The sequence below is a fragment of the Saccoglossus kowalevskii genome, chromosome 1 (assembly GCF_978046115.1).
Source record: "Saccoglossus kowalevskii chromosome 1, keSacKowa6.1, whole genome shotgun sequence".
NCBI lineage: Eukaryota > Metazoa > Hemichordata > Enteropneusta > Harrimaniidae > Saccoglossus > Saccoglossus kowalevskii.
This window is the reverse complement of record NC_140641.1, coordinates 12,966,824-12,987,377: the sequence shown is the minus strand read 5'-3', so window position 1 is coordinate 12,987,377 and position 20,554 is coordinate 12,966,824. Positions and strand designations below refer to the sequence as shown.

Here is a 20,554-nt window from a genome sequence, read left to right as displayed (position 1 = left end):
TTTTCGTAAGACAGTTCCTCAATGACGTTACAATGTTCTGTCTGTTTGCAGTTTGCTGTTGTTGCTGTTTGCCCTAGGGTATACCACGTATTAACGTGCTTTTCTCGCTGCACTGATTCGTAGCACTGTACTATAAGGTTGTACTGTAATGTGCACACAGTATGTTAGTATACTGATTTTATCACGCCCAGGAATAAACGAAAAAAAAATCTTTTTTTCCGTAGATGTATCATGATTTATATTTCAGCTTAATAGTGGTTGCCATGGCATCTGCTGATAAGGGTTAAATGACGAGGCCAGTCGGCTTAATAGTGGTTGCCATGACATCTACTGATAAAGGTTAAATTACTGATAAAGGTTAATGATGAGGCCAGATGGCGGAACTGGTCGAGACCAGCCGACACATCTCATGAGTTTGCAATTTTGAGCTTATGCGGTACTTTGGTCGTAACCCAAAACTAATGATGTTTGCGATTTTAAACTTGTGCGTTGTCTTTGTGGAATGTTATTGCAAGACTATTAAAACCCATAAATATAAACTGACGTTGACAATATGATAGTGGTTTTCCTAATATAGTGACGATTAATCAATTGTATTATGATGTGTAAAACTTTCATGTGATTGGCTGTTTGTTTGAAGGCAAGGCCTTAAAGTCTCTTATATGGTATTGCAATTGGCTAATGGTTGACAAGTAATAAAAGGTGATTTTAAGCTGTCTCGGAGAGAAAGCTGGAGACAAGCAAAGAATCGAATGCGACATGCACTGAGCTTGTGTGTGTTTTTGTGAGTCTAGCGTGGAGAACAATCGAATCCCGGTTACCTAAGTGAAAGGTTTCGAAACATCAAAAGTACCTATCACAGATGTGCCAAGCTAAGGATTACGATAAACGTGTTTATACTAGTCAGGTACCATTTGTTTGGAAATAGTTTTGTCGAGCACATGCTTTTGGTTCCAATCAGAAAATATTGAGTAAACAAGTTAACAGAGCCCTCTATAATCTGAAGAGCTGTCTCAATAAATTAACACTATGTTTGTCAACATCAAATGTGCGACCTTTGTCAAGTAGGGGACATTGGAAAATGGTTTATAACAATTCTATGATAATACACTTGTCATTGCCATGGTAGGAGAGGGTCACTGGAAGTGTTTGCGATGTTGCAAGGATTTCTTATATTCGTATATATTAGGTTGTGAAGACGAATATAAAGACCATTGTAATTTAATCAGAATGCATTGGATCAGAATGGAATAGTCGGCTTGCCAAATAATCATTTACACCCCTGCCAATGATTTGAAATATCTTACTTTTAAAGATCGTAGTAATCAAGTTAAGCATCAAGTTCGGGCGTGCGTGTGTAGTGCGTAACAATATTTAAATAATAACTGACAAAACAAATGAATGATATTGCTGAATCGAGTGGTTGTTGTTTTGTTCAGCTTTTAGTGTACTTTCTCGAGATAAAATATTGTTATGGTGTAGGATCATTTTTTTTGTTCAGCATGTTTAGATGTATAGAATGGAACTGGCAGATTTGTCAGAATCGTTTAATTATTCCAATTATTGTACATTAATTTGTCAAGTAACACCATATATAATATTGTTAAAATGACATGCGTTTTTGGAAATTTATAAATACACAAGCTGTCACCCAAACAATCTAAACACAAGGACATATGACATTGACACTCATACATAGGTCAATGTGGGCAGCAGTACATGGAATTATCTATCCCGGGGTACTTACAACAATTAATGTACAAGAAATGATATATAGATCTTAAGGTTAACCCCCAAGAAGTGATATCAGGTGTTTGCAAAAGAGTGAATATATCCTACCTTACAGGTAGCACACACTATATACCAATCTGAGTAGTCAGTTCATATAGGACAAATGATGTTAAAGCAATCGGAAATTGTCTACTGAGGTGTTTTGTCCCGTATTTTGATGTTACTACAAAGGCGAGAAAACGTCATACACCTATGTAGTTGTTTAAAACGTAAACTGAAAAATGCACGTTACTTTTTACTGTTCGTAAATAGTTATCTTATAACACAAAATAATATAAACTTCATAGGAAATATAATTCAACCATTTGCTAAACAACTGGTATACAATTATAATGTCCGTTCGTTTCGGTATTTTTTAATAAACAAAATGACATTTATGATCGTGACATCAAACACCTCGTGACATGACATATGACATGAAAGTAGTCAATGCTTTATTAATATGTTTATCTATGGGTTATGTAAACGTACATTTCATAAAATTATGCAACGTACATTTCAAATATTAAGGTAAATAATACTTTTTGATTTTAGGAAAAATAAATGACACACTGCTAAGTATATATGCATGTCAAATGTATCACAATTTGTAAATTAATTTCGACTGGCTGGACACGCCTTAATAAGGGATGTATTATTCTAGTCTTCTTTCTTTTGTTTGTTCATCACAAACATCGTAATACCCACAGACCAAACTAGCGCTATTAGGACGTTTTTTGTGTTTTTTTTTTAAATGGATGCCTGTTCGGTTGTCTTCGATAAATTACAGACAGCAGAAAACCAATACTGAACTTAAAACAAGTATTTTCATACTTTCCTTGAAACTATGTCTTTAACATTTCTACTTCGTATTCAATCCCCATACCAATTAATCCCGCTATTCAAACACATTTTCTACAAGGTCGACTTTTAGTTTGTGTCGTCAAGGTAACGGTTATATCGCGGTGCAATTTTGAATGGTCTGGTTTCGCTGTAAATTTGTTCTCCTTGTAAAACTCTGGGTTTGCAGGGATGGAGTTTATTTAAATAAGGAAATGTTCACTTATGTACTACTGGGGAGTCTAATATCTCGGGGGAAGGAAATAATGGGTTGAAATCCTGAATATTCTCACTGACTCACATACAACACACTAAAATAGGGTCGTGAGAGAGGAGAAGAGACTGATAGAGAGGTTTTGTTCAATCACCCTCGTACGGCAGGTAGCAGCCATGAAAATGTCACACTTTTAGTGAAATAAACACATATATATTCACATGTATAGTCTTCTTTGTTAATGTGACTATAATGATGATTGGGGTGTCCAGGGAGGATTATGGGTAACGTAATATTTATTTGTAATCTTGCATAAAGTGGTGAACTAATAAATGATTATAAATGCGGTTTCAAATATGGTCCAGATTTGTAACCAGTTAATACACCATGAACACTAAGTGCACTGTTCCCATTCTTAGATAGCAAGGGGGAAATTCTGGCCTTTCGGCTTCAAATCCAATAGATACACCTTGCACGATCCAGTCTATGATCTTCTCGTTATGTTGTTTATCTGCATAGAAGTGCAAACAAGTTGTATACAATTTCTGCAGTTGATTAGCTGGTAGTTGTCACAACATTTATTATATTTATGTTCCCGTTTAGATTTTGCATATTTACATTCATTTGTTTGCTATAAGAACCGTCATTCATTCTTTTTTTTCACAGCTCTCGCTTTCTCCGCTGCTTGATTCTTCAAGTGGATTTAATTTGAGTTGTTTGCGTTCATACTGGAAGATGATTGTATTCTTTTCAAATGTAATTTCCACTTTTTGTCATTGTTGATAAGTGGTAGCTATTACTGGTGCGACACGTGCGCATGAAACTACAGTTCTGCCAAATGGCTATCCGATTTGCCACCTGTTTAGCAAACTAGCTAACTGATTTGCAAAAACTTTAGCATGTACTCGTGAAACGAATGGTTTTGGTGTGCCTGCGATTCGGACCGCACCATTATCTGAGAGGGGTGATGAAAACACGCGCTAACAAACATAATAAATGCATATCGTGACGTATTAATACACGCAATCAACGTAGTAAGTTACATAATATAACATGATTTGAAAGGAAAAGACTTTGTATGCCAAGTTGTATGACTGTGCTCCCTGTGGAAATGGAAAAAGTCAACTATCACAAGGCGCCGACGGGTTTTGAAACAAATCAGTAAAAAATAGTCTTTCAAGTTGTGTCCAAGAAAGCTTTAGACAGTATCATTTCATCGTTCTTTAGTGGACGAAGTATGGTAGAAATTACACGGCATCGGATTAAATATATTTAAAAAGAAAGACATAACCGATCCAAGTTGCTTTCGAGTAACCAATAGCATGTAATCGTCCACTGAAGGTATTTTGTTTGGCCGAAATCGAATAATTTATTTTGTTATTCCAGCCGGTATACAGAATAATACACTCTCTTTCACTCAAAAATAGGGATATACAAACAACCTTATTTGTAGCCCGGCGTGATGATTGGTCCTCACCGACGACCTCAGTACGACTAGCTTGCATTTACAGTGTAATTCCGTCAGCGAGGGCACTGTTTATTCACACCATAGTAACAACACGCTGCACCGTGAAAACGTCTGATTATCGTGCAAGTTATTCGCTGTGTATATGTTTGATAGTTTGACTAACGGCACACAACATTAGGTGGTTCAATCATATGAGGGGCGCATGTTCATCCTAATCTCCGCATGGCAGACCATCGTTGCGTGCAATTTAATTTAAAATCGCAAATCGTTGTTTAGTGGTGGCCCGTGAAAAGCAACGACGTCGCTTATAAAGTCGTCGATGAGGGAATGTGAAGAAATGTTGCGGGGAGGGGGACTGCAAATGTTTGCGGCACAACACCTTAGCAATTTGATAATTAACTGAAACTGGTTCAGACTGACCAGCGTTGTGTTCGAGTATTGTCATATGAGTATTACATTACCGTGGTAACGGACTTCGCCAGAAAACGCAGCCCGTAAACGACATTTGGAGATAAAACCAACCTATTCGTTTTCAGATTCCGTACATTATTCGGATGTTATTCATTCTGTCCTTGACATACAGTATGTCGACGTAGTACGAGTGGATGAGTCCATCCTTACGAACGGTTCACATACGTGAAGATAGTTCCCATGGTGTAATTGTACTGTGCGCGTATCGTTTTACGGCTCCCGTTGATTTGTTGTCACGATATATTAATTGCATTTACGGCGTCTTCTGCGCCATCACCGTTGGTTGCATTCCCCCAACAAGATGTCTCAGTGAGAGCTACGAACCTTCCATCAGACTGTGCCTGATTACAGAACTTTTAAAGATGGCGGTGGAAGGAGGGTGTATGACATTTATCAAATACAGCCTTTTTGTTTTCAATCTGGTCTTTTGGGTAAGATATAACTTTGCTTACTAGCTATAGATCGGGGCTGTCATAGACCTTTTGGTTATCTTCAACATCGAACAAAAAGATCTGAATTCTTAAACCACGTCTATTTTAGAACGGATCGGCCAACCATTGTAGTATATGAAAATTTTACATTAGTTCATGTCGCATTTCTGTCTAGCATGCGGTCGTCTCCAATGATGTTACACCGTACAATTTACTACTGTGCTGCAAAACGGTAAAATGGCCTCAATGAAACCCTACACCGCTGCCATCGTATGACCTGCTTGGCAGTCTAGTGTAGAATGAAATCATAACATCTACACGTGCCTCAAATATAAACCCAATGTTTAGTTTCTTTAGGTTAATATGTTACATTTGGTGATGTCATTTCAAAAAAAAATTCTAATATTTTCAGTATATACTCCATACTATAAATTGGTATAAGTTGCTTTGCGTTGCGGGACGTTGCGCTGCGTAATAACAAAGCGAGTGAATGAGGCGAATGTATTGCTCTTATTGAATTCAGTTTTCGTCACCAAAACCCGATGAGAGTGCTTATCACTGTTTGTTAACCACATCGGCGTCCAATGTACTCCGTGTCAAACTATTTGTTACTGAATTCACTGATGGCGTTTTGTTTAATGCAAACTTTTCAGGAAAGAATGATTCAAAAGTTTTGTAAATTTCATGTTTTATTCGAATGTATAGTAAATGTTAATTTCCCGTGGTCGTTCTGTTATATAATATAAACCCGCCGCTATTCGTTTATAAGCCCAAAGACACCATAACTCCCCAATAGTCGGTCTATGTTCATCGGGCTCCGCTTCCGCTCTTTGGTCTTCGACGGTCTGACCCGGCCCGCTGTACATAAACATTCCACTGGAGTATTTGGTTTCGTGATTTATATTAACTCCACGCCATGTGCACGCGTCAGTATCTATAAAAATAAACAAAGATAAAAAACACGGTTTTCTAGGTAACAAATGACGTCAATCAGTGAACGGGGTTAAATAAAAAAAAGTTTCATGATCTGTTTCAATCAACACAAGTGAAGCACGCATTGAAGTCGAACGCTATAACGCGATACTGCCAAAACGATTATTTAATTAATTTGCGGCATTATATCGATTAAAGTACGTGACATTGACAACGTTTAAAGATCACTGTTTGCAAAACACGCATGAATTGCGCAGATATGACCGTTCACGTCCTCCTCCTCTTTTCACTATTTTGAGAATTTGTGACTGTTTCGATATTACCGAGTCATGTTGGCATCTCCTAACTGGCGCTCTAAATTCTGAACATATTGAAACACTTAGACTGAAAAGACCGACGAAAATGAAAAAGAAAAAAAAAATAGAAGAAGTATTACTAGATTTACTAATATAGTTTATCACATCTCACTGCTGTTACGCATGCTATGATTGGTTGAGACCCGGTCACATGACATGGAATAAAAATGAATATTACATGGTATATTGCACGCCAAGTGGATTTTACATGGGTATATCACATGGATGACGTCACTGAAACTACTGCGCAACGATAGTGCGCATAACAAATTGTCGTTCACTGCACTGGTGCTGCTCTGGCCGCTGTTGCTTTCGGGGTTGCTTTTAGGGTTTTGAAGGAACTAAATTAGCCATCCGAAATAGACAGTGAACGTGCCAGAATGGATATTAAGTAAGATACTCTGTTTTGATGTATAGCGTATTTTTTAGGGACGACGTCAAAAGATCGATGTCGGATAAAAAACTGAATTCCTTTAGTTTTTTCCAAACCCCCCTACCCCCACTGAAACTTAATTGATAAATACTGGTCATGGCGTCAGACTACATTCACCATTAAATACAAATTGATAATCGGACAGTAGTATTGCATAGCAGTTGGTTGTCGGGTGGGTGTAAAGAGAGTTTACAAATGCACCTCATTTGACGCACAGATTTACGCTCGAACCAAACCATTTTTCTGTTTTTTTCCCTTTTTCGGTTATTTCTGTCCATGATTGGATAGAAAAAAAAAACGAACTACAAATACTCCAAGATTTTTTTGACTTCATTAAAAAATAAAATCGTTTTTGTCGGATGGAAACTTTTTGAGATCAAAACCCCCCACCCCCAAACTAAAGGAAATAAGTTTTTTATCCGACATCGATCTTTTGACGTCGTCCCTTATTATATGGAGCGAAAATGTACGGCAAAGCCGCCACTGAAACGTCGCAGCCGGGGTCGCTGCAGCGCGTTCTACGCTGTGAGCATTTCTACGCGTTCCACGCCGATGCTAACCGAAAACACTCTAAAGCTGTGTTGGCTTGTGAATAGGTGTGGTACGTTAGTGAGAAAGTAATTTCAGTCACTTCCACGGCGCTCTGACATTTTTATCTGTATAGTGATCAAATAACTTGCGTTTAAGAATTTCTCAATTCATTTCAAAAATGTAATTCTTGATAATTTTAGTGATCCACACTGCTGAAACACGGTTCAAATAAAAAGACTATCCATGGCTGAAAATAACATTTACTGAGTGTATTTCGTTGTTTTTCAGCAAACAATGTATGTATGTTATTGAGTAATGTGAAACTTGTTATAATAGATAAAATAAAATATTGCATACTTCAATATAAGTGTTGTTATTTTGTGGGAGAGCGGGTGTGAGTGATGTATGGTTGCTGTGATTGTCATGGTGGATGTCTGTTCGATGTGATAAAATAAATAACACATGGTTATTCGGGCAATATCACGATTTGTTGTCTGCCCTTGAGCTGTTGGTCATGACCATAATATTGATGATGCCCTCGCCTTCGGCCTTGGCATCATCAATATTATGGTCATGACCATCATCCTTTGGGCAGGCAACAAATCGTGATATTACCCTCACAAGTATGTGTTATTATTTAATTATCACATCTCACTGCTGTTACGCATGCTGTGATTGGTTGAGACTCGGTCACACGGAATAAAAATGGATATTGCATGGTATATTGCCCGCCAAGTGAATATTTAAGCAATAACCCCCGCCGAAGGCGGGTATACCACGAGATATTGCACAATTCACGACATATATGCACGAGCCGCAGGCGAGTGCATATATGGAGTGAATTGTGCAATATCAAGTGGTATACCCAACTTCGGCGGGGGTTATTGCTATTATATTATACCAGTATATTGACAATTCGATAAAACTTGTAAAAAAAGAGTTTACTTTCATCTACTAAAAGATCATGATTATGGCCCTTGAACATGAATATTTATAAGAATAGTATGTAGTTGTATGCTGAATGCATACAAAAATTACATGCGCAACACAGTTCAAATTGAACACAAACTAATTTTTATTCCACATGAAAAAAAAACATATCCACGTTGAATAGAGCAGCGTAAACACACAAATTAGCATAACAAAGGCTGACCTTTCTGACCTTTTACTGACGCACAACGCGATTTGAAATACAGGGTCGTGTACAGTTTGGATCATTTAAACAACGGATTTTCCACGTTTTCATTCCGGTTTTTGTACAATTTGAACTGTAATTTGCCCATTGAAAGTACAGTTGTGAAATAAACCGGTTTTGTGACTCATCATACTACTTGTAACTGTGGATATTTGACGTTCAGCGGTACGCGGCGGGACGCGGTGTATCATGTACGGCGACCGGCACAGCGACATCAGTTTCAACATCTGACCTGGATATCTTTGGTATAACCAAAGTTTTGTGACAGTATGACTGACAAGTTTTGTCGTTGTTCTGGGGTAAGTTTGATGGTGTAAGATCGGATTTTCGCATCGTTTTTGTGACACGTACATGATATGCCTTGTCTCAACTCCGGCCGAAAGACTTTGCACGCCGCGCCGTCGCTCTAATACAGTGGTTGGTGTACACTCGGCACAAATCTGTAGCTTTCGAAATTACCTTCATCATCTCATGTAATTTATTTACCCATAGTGAAGAATTACAATACCATATATCGTCGTCGAATCCTGCGTTGTCCCGTGTTTTTTGAAACAGATGGCAATTACCCGGGTGCACTGCAATTTTGTCAGCTGCCGCTACCGGACACCGGTTGTTATTGGTGGCATACATTTTTGCCTGTGACTCATAGTTTTTTGCATTTTTATGTCAATAAATCCCTCAATTATATCTTGCACTTAAAGATCATGTTTTCTTTGTTGGAAGTTCGCAATCCATCTCAAAGTAACAACACTGAGAACATAGCGTTCTGGCGTTCGTGTAGGCACCTCACGGTGTTAAGGGACGGTGGTTTAGGTTTGTGTGGCGAACGACAATCACCCAACGACCGACGCTCACAACTTGGATCCCAACATTTACAAAAAGCAATATTATAGTTATATAATATATTTTTAATTCAGTATTTTTTTCAATATTCTTCTAAAATTCAACCACTATATTTCCCTAAAAATCAAATAATACCGGTTTTATGTATTTCCGTATTAAACCTGTAGTCAATTCATGTTCCAGGGCCACTTGGTTTAGCCGTGCATTATCAGCCAATATACCATGGATTGCATATGCAAATTTTGTGTTTGGACCAATCAAATCAATGGATTAACACCATCAATATACTGGTATAATATAATACATGGGTATATCACATGGATGACGTCACTGAACTACTGCGCAACGCTACTGCGCATAACAAATTGGCGTTCGCTGCACTGGTGATGCTCTGGCCGCTGTTGCTTTCGGGGTTGCTTTCAGGGTTTTGAAGGAACTTTAGCCATCCGAAATAGACAGTGAACGTGCCAGAATGGATATTAAGTAAGATATTCTGTTTTGATGTATAGGGTATTTTTTATATGGAGCAAAAATGTACGGCAAAACCGCCACTGAAACGTCGCAGCCGGGATCGCTGCAGCGCGTTCTACGCTGTAAGCATTTCCACGCGTTTCACGCCGATGCTAACCGAAAACGCTCTAAACAAAGCTGTGTGACTTGTGAATAGGTGTGGTACGTTCGTGACAAGGTAAATTCAGTCATTTCCACGGCATTTTTATCTGTAGAGTGATCAAATAACTTGCGTTTGAGAATTTCTCAATTCATTTCAAAAAGTTATTCTCGATAATTTGAGTGATTCACACAGCTGAAACACGGTTCAAATAAAAAGACTATCCATGGCTGAAAATAACATTTACTCAGTGTATTTCGTTGTTTTTTTCAGCAAACAATGTATGTATGCTATTGAGTAATGTTAAACTTGTTGTAATAGATAAAATAAAATATTGCATACTTCATATATAAGTGTTGTTATTTTGTGGGAGAGCGGGTGTGAGTGATGTATGGTAGCTGTGATTGTCATGGTGAATGTCCGATGTTATAAAATAAATAACACATAGTTATTCGGTTAATATCACGATTTGTTGTCTGCCCTCGGGCTGTTGGTCATGACCATAATATTAATGATGCCCTCGCCTTCGGCTCTGGCATCATCAACATTATGGTCATGACCACCATCCCTTGGGCAAGCAACAAATCGTGATATTACCCTCACAAGCATGTGTTATTATTTAAATATGACATTTTAGATGACTGACTTTTCGATGAATATTTATGAGGTTTAATCAAGGCTAGATTATAATTACTCTTATAGTGAACTGTTCTCGACTACAATTAACACTAGATCAAGGACAGTGGCGGCGCAGCGCGTGTTCGAATTTTATAGAAACAAACAATGTTTTTTACACGTGTTATATTTAAATAATAACACATACATGTATTTGTGAGGGCAATATCACGATTTGTTGCCTGCCCAAAGAATGGTGGTCATGACTATATTATTGATTGATGCCAGAGCCAAGGGCGATGTAATATCCATATTCAGTCATGTGACTGATTCTCAACCAATCATAGCATGCGTAACAGCAGTGAGATGTGATAAATGTCGATATGAGTTGCATGTCGAACAGGACACGGCGCGACGACCACCGCTCATCAGTATTGAAGATAACCTTCATCATAATAATATATAATAACTATCTATTACTAGGTGAGAGGAACTTGCTATACATGGCAATTACATTACGGACTGTTTTGAAAATAATATTTACCAAATCGCCAGGTTGGTGTTATCAGGAAATACAATAACAATTAAAATGTATATTAATGCAAAAACGGAAGAAAACATTATTAATTGAAATATCATTCAAGTAGACTTACTTTAGTTTTTGCCTTTTTATTTTCTTTCATAACCTCGGAAATTTTCTGTCGTTATCGTTGTCGTCGTTAACACTTATTTGTAGTCAGGATAATAATCTGTTTTGGCTTCAAACTCTTTCTCAGACCCTTGATTATTTATTATCAACCAGTGTTTTATCTTGGTGATGTGGATGGCTCTTATACTTTTGAAGATATTGGTGAAAATAGGCTTCACTGGCTTAAACATAAGGAGTGATTTGTAGTTGAAGATTGTAACAGATGAAAACGTGAAACAAACACTAGAGTATTTAGCTGCAATTAAATACGGATCATGAAGATCAATTCGGCCTAGATTAAAATGTCAAAACAAGTAAAATAAATAAATAAATAATAATAATAATATTCTCACTGAAATATATATTTATTTTCATCTCAATCCGATTTTTCTATCCAATCATAGTCCACTAATTGTTATCTATTCACTTGATTCATTCTATTCACCTTGCTATCCATGCAATGGTTTGATTTGATATTTTCCCACTTTTAAAACGACTCTGTGTGATATTTTAAAAGTATATTTACATAACCCGATAATAATCGAAAAACAAATGTTTTATTTACTCTTACAAACTTGTGCACATGTCTTATATATAAACACTTATAAAACAAGTATATTCAACACTACGACAATGACTTTCCGTTTTTTGACATTATGAAATTCCTTCGTTTTTTGGCAGAAAAGAACCTGAACAAAATTTATTTTGACAATAAGATAATTCAGAAATTTATATTAAGAATAATTCATAACGAAATGTATTTCCTATGCACCCTTAAATAATTTTAATAATTACTGATTACACAAGAATATTACAGAAAAATGATAATTTTCTATATTCTGTGTATTTTATTTGTCTTGAATTATTAATAAATATGTAGTGTGTTCAACAACTCAAGTTCAACAATAACTTTATTAAAGATGATTTTACTTGTAAAAATGCTGTATTTTTCTGCATAAAAACGAAAGAATTTCCCAATGTCGCAGTGTTAGTCGGATGTTTTCGGTTAAAACAGTTTTATAAACACAAATGCGTTTTCTACATTATCACTTATTTTCTTGGTGTGAAACAATTATATTCTAATGTTTGATTGCAACATTGTTGGTGCTTTTACTTTCTGAAATGCTTGGAATTAAGCAGTTTTAAAATTCTCTGATGTGATTCGACCCACCACCAAGTTCTCTAAATGCGGAAACTCCATTAGGCCACAAGGAACTTCGCCACTCCCGATCCCTAGTTTCTAGTTGGTAAGGTCACATGGTAGTATATACAATTAATTCTTTCACAACCTGGTACTTGGCAGTTCAAGTCCCAGACTACTAGTATAGTTTAATTTCTTTTCAATATTATTAGTACAGCTGGCATAAAGTTGGTTTCATTGATCAATAAATGTTCAATCATTAAATACTTTAGTGACGCATTTATGTTCCCGTAATTTTGAAAAAGAGTATTTTTGTGAAGGTATTTTGACATGTCCGGGCATGTGTTGTTTAAATTTCTTCAAACTAGATTAACCATTGTGGGTTGTTGCTGTTCGCCACATTGATTTGTAAATTTGATTCACTGTCAATTCTACTTCGGTCGTGTATACGCATACGTGCCTTGAGCAACTCACTTAAAATTTGATACATATGCAGCACAACCAAGCATTTTGTCACCTGATCAAAAATGGCCGAAAGTGGCCATTTAAGCTGTAAAAAAACTAAAATCTTATCTCGTACGTGCTTCTAGCAACACTAACATTGTCAATAGACAGTACATACATACATAGGCACATCGAGGATATGGTATGTTTTCGAAAATTGTGAATAAATTGACAAACTAGCATTTAAACACGGTGACAGCAAACAAACTCTAAAACCCGACACATGAGCCTGTCTCCCGCCCCTCCCACCCCAGCTAAAGAACTGATCTGAGCATACTCTACTTTCCATGTACTTTACAGATGGCTGGTTTGACAGTTCTGGCATTGGCATTATGGCTCCGTTTCGACGCGGAAACTACTAAATACATAGACCAGTTGCAGTCCGTGGAATACAACACAGCACAGCAATACTACAACGGTACTTACATCTTAATATCTGCCGGCATTCTGGTAACTGTGGTAGGATTCTGTGGATGTTGTGGTGCTATTCAAGAGAACAAATGCATGCTAATTTTGGTAAGTAATTATGGCGAAACATATATGAAAGTGTAGCGTAACATATTGTCGTCTAGGGAGAAACGCGGTGGCTTTATCAATGTCAAAATCTTGGAAAAAACGTATCCGGACAAATTGCCGAAATATAAAATAAAATAAATTGAGGTTTCAAATGTTCGGCGAAAGCGTTTGCATGGCTCGGAACCCTTATTCACGCAACAACTAGCATCGGCACTTCATGTTTGTGTAAGTAATGTACCATTCTGAATAAAATTAGTTATTTTTATTTGTTCTATTAGCTCCGCTGTCGACTTTGTCGAGCCGAGCTTATCATATTAGTGATTGTCCGCCGTCCTCCGTCGTCCATGTCAACTTTTTACTTTTTCGACTTCTTTTGTAAACTACAATTCTTATTGTTTTGATACTTGGGCAAACCTCTCTCAGATTTGTTCATTTCGTTATGATTTCTTCAATTCTCTAATTTTTATGAATATCTTTGTAATTTTTGGTAAAAAGTGATATTTTCTACTGCTTGTTGAAAACAGCAAGTCCTATTGGTTTAATACTATACATATAGGTACCTCAGGTAGACTTCTCTCAGATTTTTTCATTTGTTAATGATATCTTTAATTGAAGCGTGCATTGCATCTCAACCTACAGGCTTCTTGTATTTTATTTTAATTTATTTTATATAATATTTATTGGCTGCTATTTTTTTTGAAGTTTTGATAATCAAAAACAAAATAATAAAAAATGTATTACAAATCAAATCAAATCAAAATACACGCCGGACATTATATACGTGGGTTAATTTACAACAATCATTAGTTAAACTAGCATAGGTTTGAGAGCATAATTTATTTAGGAATAAAAAAACGAGGCTACATGCCATTTGAGCTCTTCATTTACCGTGGTTTCACCAAATTAACGCGCGCGTGTGCTCGTGAGAGTGCTTGGCTAGTTACCCGACCTCTCACGATGCACGAGATCTCCAGGAAACACACGGCATGCGTTTGCGGTTGTCGTTATTCATATAAAAAAAAAACTTTTACAACAGTAATAAATAATTTTTGCACGATTTACTTCCTTTGCAGTTTTTTATCAGTTTATTTTTGATATTTTCGCTGCAAATGACAGCTGGTATCTGGGGTTATGTCAACATAGGCCAATTAGAGAATCTCTTAGAACATGAAACGAAGATCACAGTGACCGAGAAGTATCCAAACGACAAAGCCACTCGGTACACCGTGGATTATACACAGAGAAACGTAAGCCTTTTTATTGCATTTGCTCAGTATATTTGGTAAAATGTTTACTTCGATACTAAATACTATTTTGGGGCAGAAGCACTTGGAATGATCGACGAAGCACAGGCGGGATTTAGGAAAGGTTACTCAACGTTTGATAACATTTTTATTATGCAGTCAATCATCCAAAAATACATTACCAGAAAACGGGGAAAATATTATTGTGCGTTTGTCGAATTTTCGAAGGCTTTTGACACTGTTGATAGACAAAGGTTGTGGTATATTCTGTTAAGGGGGGGGGGAGATATAAACGGGAAAATTTTAACAATATTGTCCAGCATATATTCAAACGTGAAATCTTGAGTCCGCGGCCGAAATGGAAAAACCGAATATTTTGACTGTCCTGTAGGCGTTCGGTAAGGCTGCATGCTAAGCCCTTTTTTATTTTCCTTTTTCATAAACTGTCCTTTGAATTGCAGCAACGCAATGATCATGGCATACAGCTCTCCCCCGACCCTGTCGAACTATTTTGCTTATTATTTGCAGATGGTGTAGCAATGTTTTCAGATACGGTGATCGGGTTGCAAAGATCTTTTAAAATATTAAGTAGTTACTGTGACAGGTGGAAAATGAAAGTGAATAGGGAAAAAAACAAAAGTTGTGTTTTTTTAAAGCTGGTGGTCACTTGTCTAAGAATGAAGAATGGTTTTATAAAGGTGAAGAAATCGAGGCAGTTTCCTACTATAAATATCTTGGGATTGTATTTTCTTGTAGACTTCTATGGTCAACAGCAACAAAGGTTTTAGCACAACATACCAAAAAGGCCATGTCTGCCATTATGAAAATAGGTGACAAAACAGGTCCGCTAAATTATGATGTATTTTTAAAAACTTTTTGGTGCCAAGATTTTCCCAATTTTAAACATATGGTGCTGAAATTTGGGGGTTTCGACAGTATGATTGCCTCGAACTAATCCAGTTTCTTGCTTGCAGGTATTATCTTGGTGTCTGACAAAAATCCCCAAACAGTTGTTCTTTAGGCGAGTGTGGGAGGTATCCCATTTTTCTATATACCGCGAAACGCTGTGCAAAATATTGGGCAAAATTAATTAACATGCCCCATAATAGATATCCTCGTAAATGTTATGATATGCTTTACAGTATAGAAGTCTGGAGTTGGAAATAAGCATGCATGGATCACTGATATAAAGAATTTGTTGTTTATTTGTAATATGCAAAATGTTTGGTACACTCAGGAAGTTAACAATACAAGCTCATTTATGGAAACATTTACTCTTAGATTTACATGTTACTTGCAGCATAACTGGCTAAGTGACGTATGTACGTTTGAGAAACTCGTGACATATCGCGAATTTAAACAGCGCTACAGCGAGAAAAATATCTTACTTCGGTCACTATAAACTCCCACAGAAAAACCTTAGCAAGTTTTCGTTGCTCTTCTCGCTTAGCCTGCGCATTGAAACTGACAGGGGAACACTTGAGAGAGCGGCTTTTTAAAGTCTTTGATACAAATCGAATTGAAAACGAATACCACTTTCTTTTAGTATGCCCATTTTATTCTGAATTTCGTCAATTGTTTCTTCCAAAATACTATTTCAACCCTCCATCTTTTCATAATTTCGTAGAATTATTACTTCACAAGAAACCAATATAATTAAACGTTTGGCAGCCTATGCTTATCACACATTGAAACTTAGAAGCGATATTGCTGATTTTTTGTAATTTAAGAATATTTATGTATATACTTTTATGGGCCAATGGCCTTGAACTTGTACATAAAGACCACATATATATATAATAAATTAGTTTTTTTACAGCAGCCATGATGCCAGAAGTGTTAAATACAGATTGATACAAAACACACTTAAAACAATTCCATGTACTCTGTAGACAAACAAGACACCAACACTGAAAATAAAATCACACTCTTGTAGCTATCAATAAGTTTCAACTTCCCTGGACAACTATAAAACTCAAGTTGGTAGAATGACTAATTTGCATAATCATTTAGTCAAATTATTTGTTGTTTTTTTAATTGCACGTTTTTGTCATTTCTACTCATGTTTGTTTGTCGCATGTTTGTCACGTTTGACATTTGTGCATTTTGAATCGCATTTTTAACTTGTCTTGATATGATATGATGTAATGGGATGGGTCATCGTCGACGTTAAAGTAGATATTACCTGGAAATAACACGTGTGTTACGTTTGTTGTTATAACTACCTACCAAGTCATTCTTGTAAAATATTAACGATGAACAACATTAAGGTAGTAATCGTCTCCGTGCATATATCTCTCAGTTTAAAATGGGACACACTTGAGAAATACATTTGTGCATTTATTAATGTTTTGTTTAATTATTTAATTTCAGTTGCAATGTTGCGGTGCGTACAATTACCGTGATTGGCTCACATCCAATCAAGATGTCCCTGAATCTTGCTACTGTGAATTTGACTGTGAGGGCGTGGTCACAGATGACAACATCTACAGCTTGGTAAGATTAAAATCAATGTCCAGCATGATAACACCATGGACACAGTCATTCACTACTAAACCTTCGATCATTGCACATTTAGATATTTTCTCTATTATGAACACTAGATTGTGATTATGTAACGTACACCCCTCCCCCTTACTGAATGTTGTTTGGTTCAGTAAGTTATTATTGGTGTTGTTTGCAGCATGGAGCTCCGTGTGCGTAGCTAGCTGACATGGCAATGAATGACTTGGATTGTTTGTTAAGGGATATTGACATGCTTTGCTTTTAAGACAATATGCTAATTGTTGTCAGCATCTTCAGCTTGCTTGTATAAAACACGTTTGTAATATTATGTGGGCAATAATATGTGTAGGCAAATAATGACTTTCTTGGTGAGTTTGACGACTCTGATTGGCTGCTTCGTAGTACGGTAGCTGATGTATATTTGCATATTACGACAAGGTGTGGATTTATAGTACAACTGATATAAATAATATAATTCTATTTTCCAGGGTTGTACATCTGCCCTCTATTCATTCTTTGAACGTAATCTATACATTATTGGTGGAGTTGGTATTGCTATTGGACTTGTACAGGTAGGGTGAACTTATTGGACTAATGTTAGACAGGATTCTGTGGAATTAATTTGTCCAATTTTAAAAGAATAACAGAAAAATTATATGTAAGCATGCGAACACATACCACTGCAAGTACTAGCATATCATGATGACGCAAAAATGTCTTGCTGACATAAAACTATGAATCGTAACCTACATCTTGCATCAGAATGCTGTGTTTTAGGTCTTCCTTTAGGCACAAATAATCCGCTTCCGGTGACCGAATCTGTATCATTTAAAGGGCAGTTGTTGTGTTGATAAACATTATCTCCTTACAATCCAATGCGCTCTTCTAATGGTTGAAGTATGAGATTTGACCGGGGCGCGATTTGAACTAATTACCACCAGTGACTCCTTCGATACCTTCCAATCACGTGAAAATACGTAATGGAAGAAGCTTGGTAACGTCTAAGTTTGTACTCGTAGATCTACGCACAGTGATAGAGGGACTGTGATTTGCGCAACAGTCAAAGTCGCCATTTTTGTTAATATGAGACCCATATATCTCGCGCACGCGTGGCGCGACGACTACCACCCTTTAACGGCTGTGCGTACAAATACGTGCACCCAATGCTGGTTTTTGGACAAGGTATGTGTCGTGTCATTCACCATTTATATACTTTCTCATCTTTTTGCAGGTACTTGGAATGATCTTTGCTGTACTACTATGCTGTAATATAAGAAAAAATAGTGACGCCGAATACGTGTGATATTTGCTGACACAGTGGAGGGGTGAAAACTATACTTCAACTCCCCAACGACTGCCACACATTTGCTTTCGTTTATATTCATCACGTTTTCTATTCACTCCCGGGTTGTTTGTTAAAGTTTAAATATTTCTGTCGGTGAGGGCGTACCTTTTTAATATGATCACCTTGTTATTCAGATCCGAAATTATTGCATTGCAAACAAATCATATGACAATATTTTTTTGTTTTTCTTTCATGACGAGTCATGTCAAATCCCGGACTTATATATATATTACACCACAAGCTGTTGTACGCTGCAATTTCAAAATAGATTATTACAGTGGACAGGGTCTAGTTAATCATAGCACAATAGTGTGATTTGTAGTTACAGTCAGCTTTCGCATAAGTGGTAATCTAATACAAACAACACATTTTATACACGAGAAAGCCATTCTGAATCCTCGGCCATGTCAATAACTATCGTTAAATTCGTTGCGTTTATTACATTGTCACTCGTACACCAGACGACTATGTCTGTAAACAACATTTGAATTTTAGTAAAGGAAATTTTAATCTAACAACCGAATGATGTTTCTGTATCCTTTATAAATCTTTTTATTAATTTTACTCAAATCGTGTAATGATCTAGATGACTCTAAGTATGCAACAAATAATTAATTGTCCTGTATCCCCAAAAGTCACACATTCTTGTATTTTTGGGGTTGGGGTGTGTGCAAATGAGATTTCTTAATGTTCCCTCAAATGCACACTGTTGTTAAATGTATACATATTATAGCTCTTAAACAATAACAACTATATCCCCCAAAAGTATCCGGTTGTGTGAACTTTCAGAGCATGCGTAATACGTAATGCCTATTGAGGCTGCACCTTGTGTCGTATATTAAATTACGTGTTCATCTTAAAGAACACGCCGTTGTTCAACTTCTTATAGATAGGACTGTGTATATTTGGAATTCAAATGTCTCTACAGTGGGTAAATTAATGTTAGATATATTAAATCCCTCAAATAGTATTATTTGTTACTGATGCACGAAATGCAATAACACCATAGCACACCACGTTACGCTATGCTTCAACACCATATCACACCACGTTACGCTATGCTTCAACACCATATCACATCACGTTATGATATGCTTCAACGCCATATCACACCATGTTACGCTATACTTCAACACCATATCACACCACATTACGCCATGCTTCAACGCCATAGCACACCACGTTACGCTATACTTCAACACCATATCACACCACATTACGCCATGCTTCAATGCCATATCATACCACGTTACGCTACACTTCAATGCCATAGCACGCCATGTTACGCTATACTTCAACGCCATAGCACACCACATTACGCTATGCTTCAACACCATATCACACCACATTATGCCATGCTTCAACGCCATAGCACACCACGTTACGCTATACTTCAACACCATATCACACCACATTACGCCATGCTTCAATGCCATATCACACCACGTTACGCTACACTTCAATGCCATAGCACGCCATGTTACGCTATACTTCAACGCCATAGCACACAACGTTACGCTATGCTTCAACACCATATCACACCACATTACGCCATTCTTCAACGCCATATCACACCACGTTACGCTATACTTCAACGCCATAGCACGCCACGTTACGCTATACTTCAATGCCATAGCACACAACGTTACGCTAGGCTTACACACCATACCACACCACGTTACACTATACTTCAACACCATATCACACACACATTAGGCCATGCTTCAACGCCATATCACACCACGTTACGCTATAATTCAACACCATAGCACACCACGTTACGCTATACTTCAACACCATATCACACCACATTACGCTATGCTTCAACACATTAGCACACCACGTTACGCTATACTTCAACACCATAGCACACCACGTTACGCTATACTTCAACACCATAT

General features: G+C 37.0%; 1 protein-coding gene across 1 annotated transcript; it reads left to right on the top strand.

Moving 5' to 3' along the window:
* The first annotated feature begins 5,052 nt into the window (after window positions 1-5,052).
* On the top strand, window positions 5,053-18,827 carry LOC100367679 (CD9 antigen-like). The gene is made up of 6 exons (XM_006818419.3): window positions 5,053-5,194; window positions 13,344-13,559; window positions 14,633-14,806; window positions 17,177-17,299; window positions 17,797-17,880; window positions 18,540-18,827. The coding sequence occupies exons 1-6, from the start codon at window positions 5,126-5,128 to the stop codon at window positions 18,609-18,611; spliced, it is 738 nt and encodes a 245-aa protein (XP_006818482.2). The 5' UTR covers window positions 5,053-5,125; the 3' UTR covers window positions 18,612-18,827.
* The last annotated feature ends 1,727 nt before the right edge of the window (window positions 18,828-20,554 follow it).

Excerpts from the sequence above, each read along its gene's own strand:
- LOC100367679 (XM_006818419.3), top strand. The coding sequence starts at position 5,126 with ATGGCGGTGGAAGGAGGGTGTATGACATTTATCAAATACAGCCTTTTT. Across the intron at positions 5,195-13,343 it reads TTTTCAATCTGGTCTTTTGG|ATGGCTGGTTTGACAGTTCT; the intron begins GTAAGATATAAC and ends TGTACTTTACAG. Across the intron at positions 17,881-18,539 it reads TTGCTATTGGACTTGTACAG|GTACTTGGAATGATCTTTGC; the intron begins GTAGGGTGAACT and ends ATCTTTTTGCAG.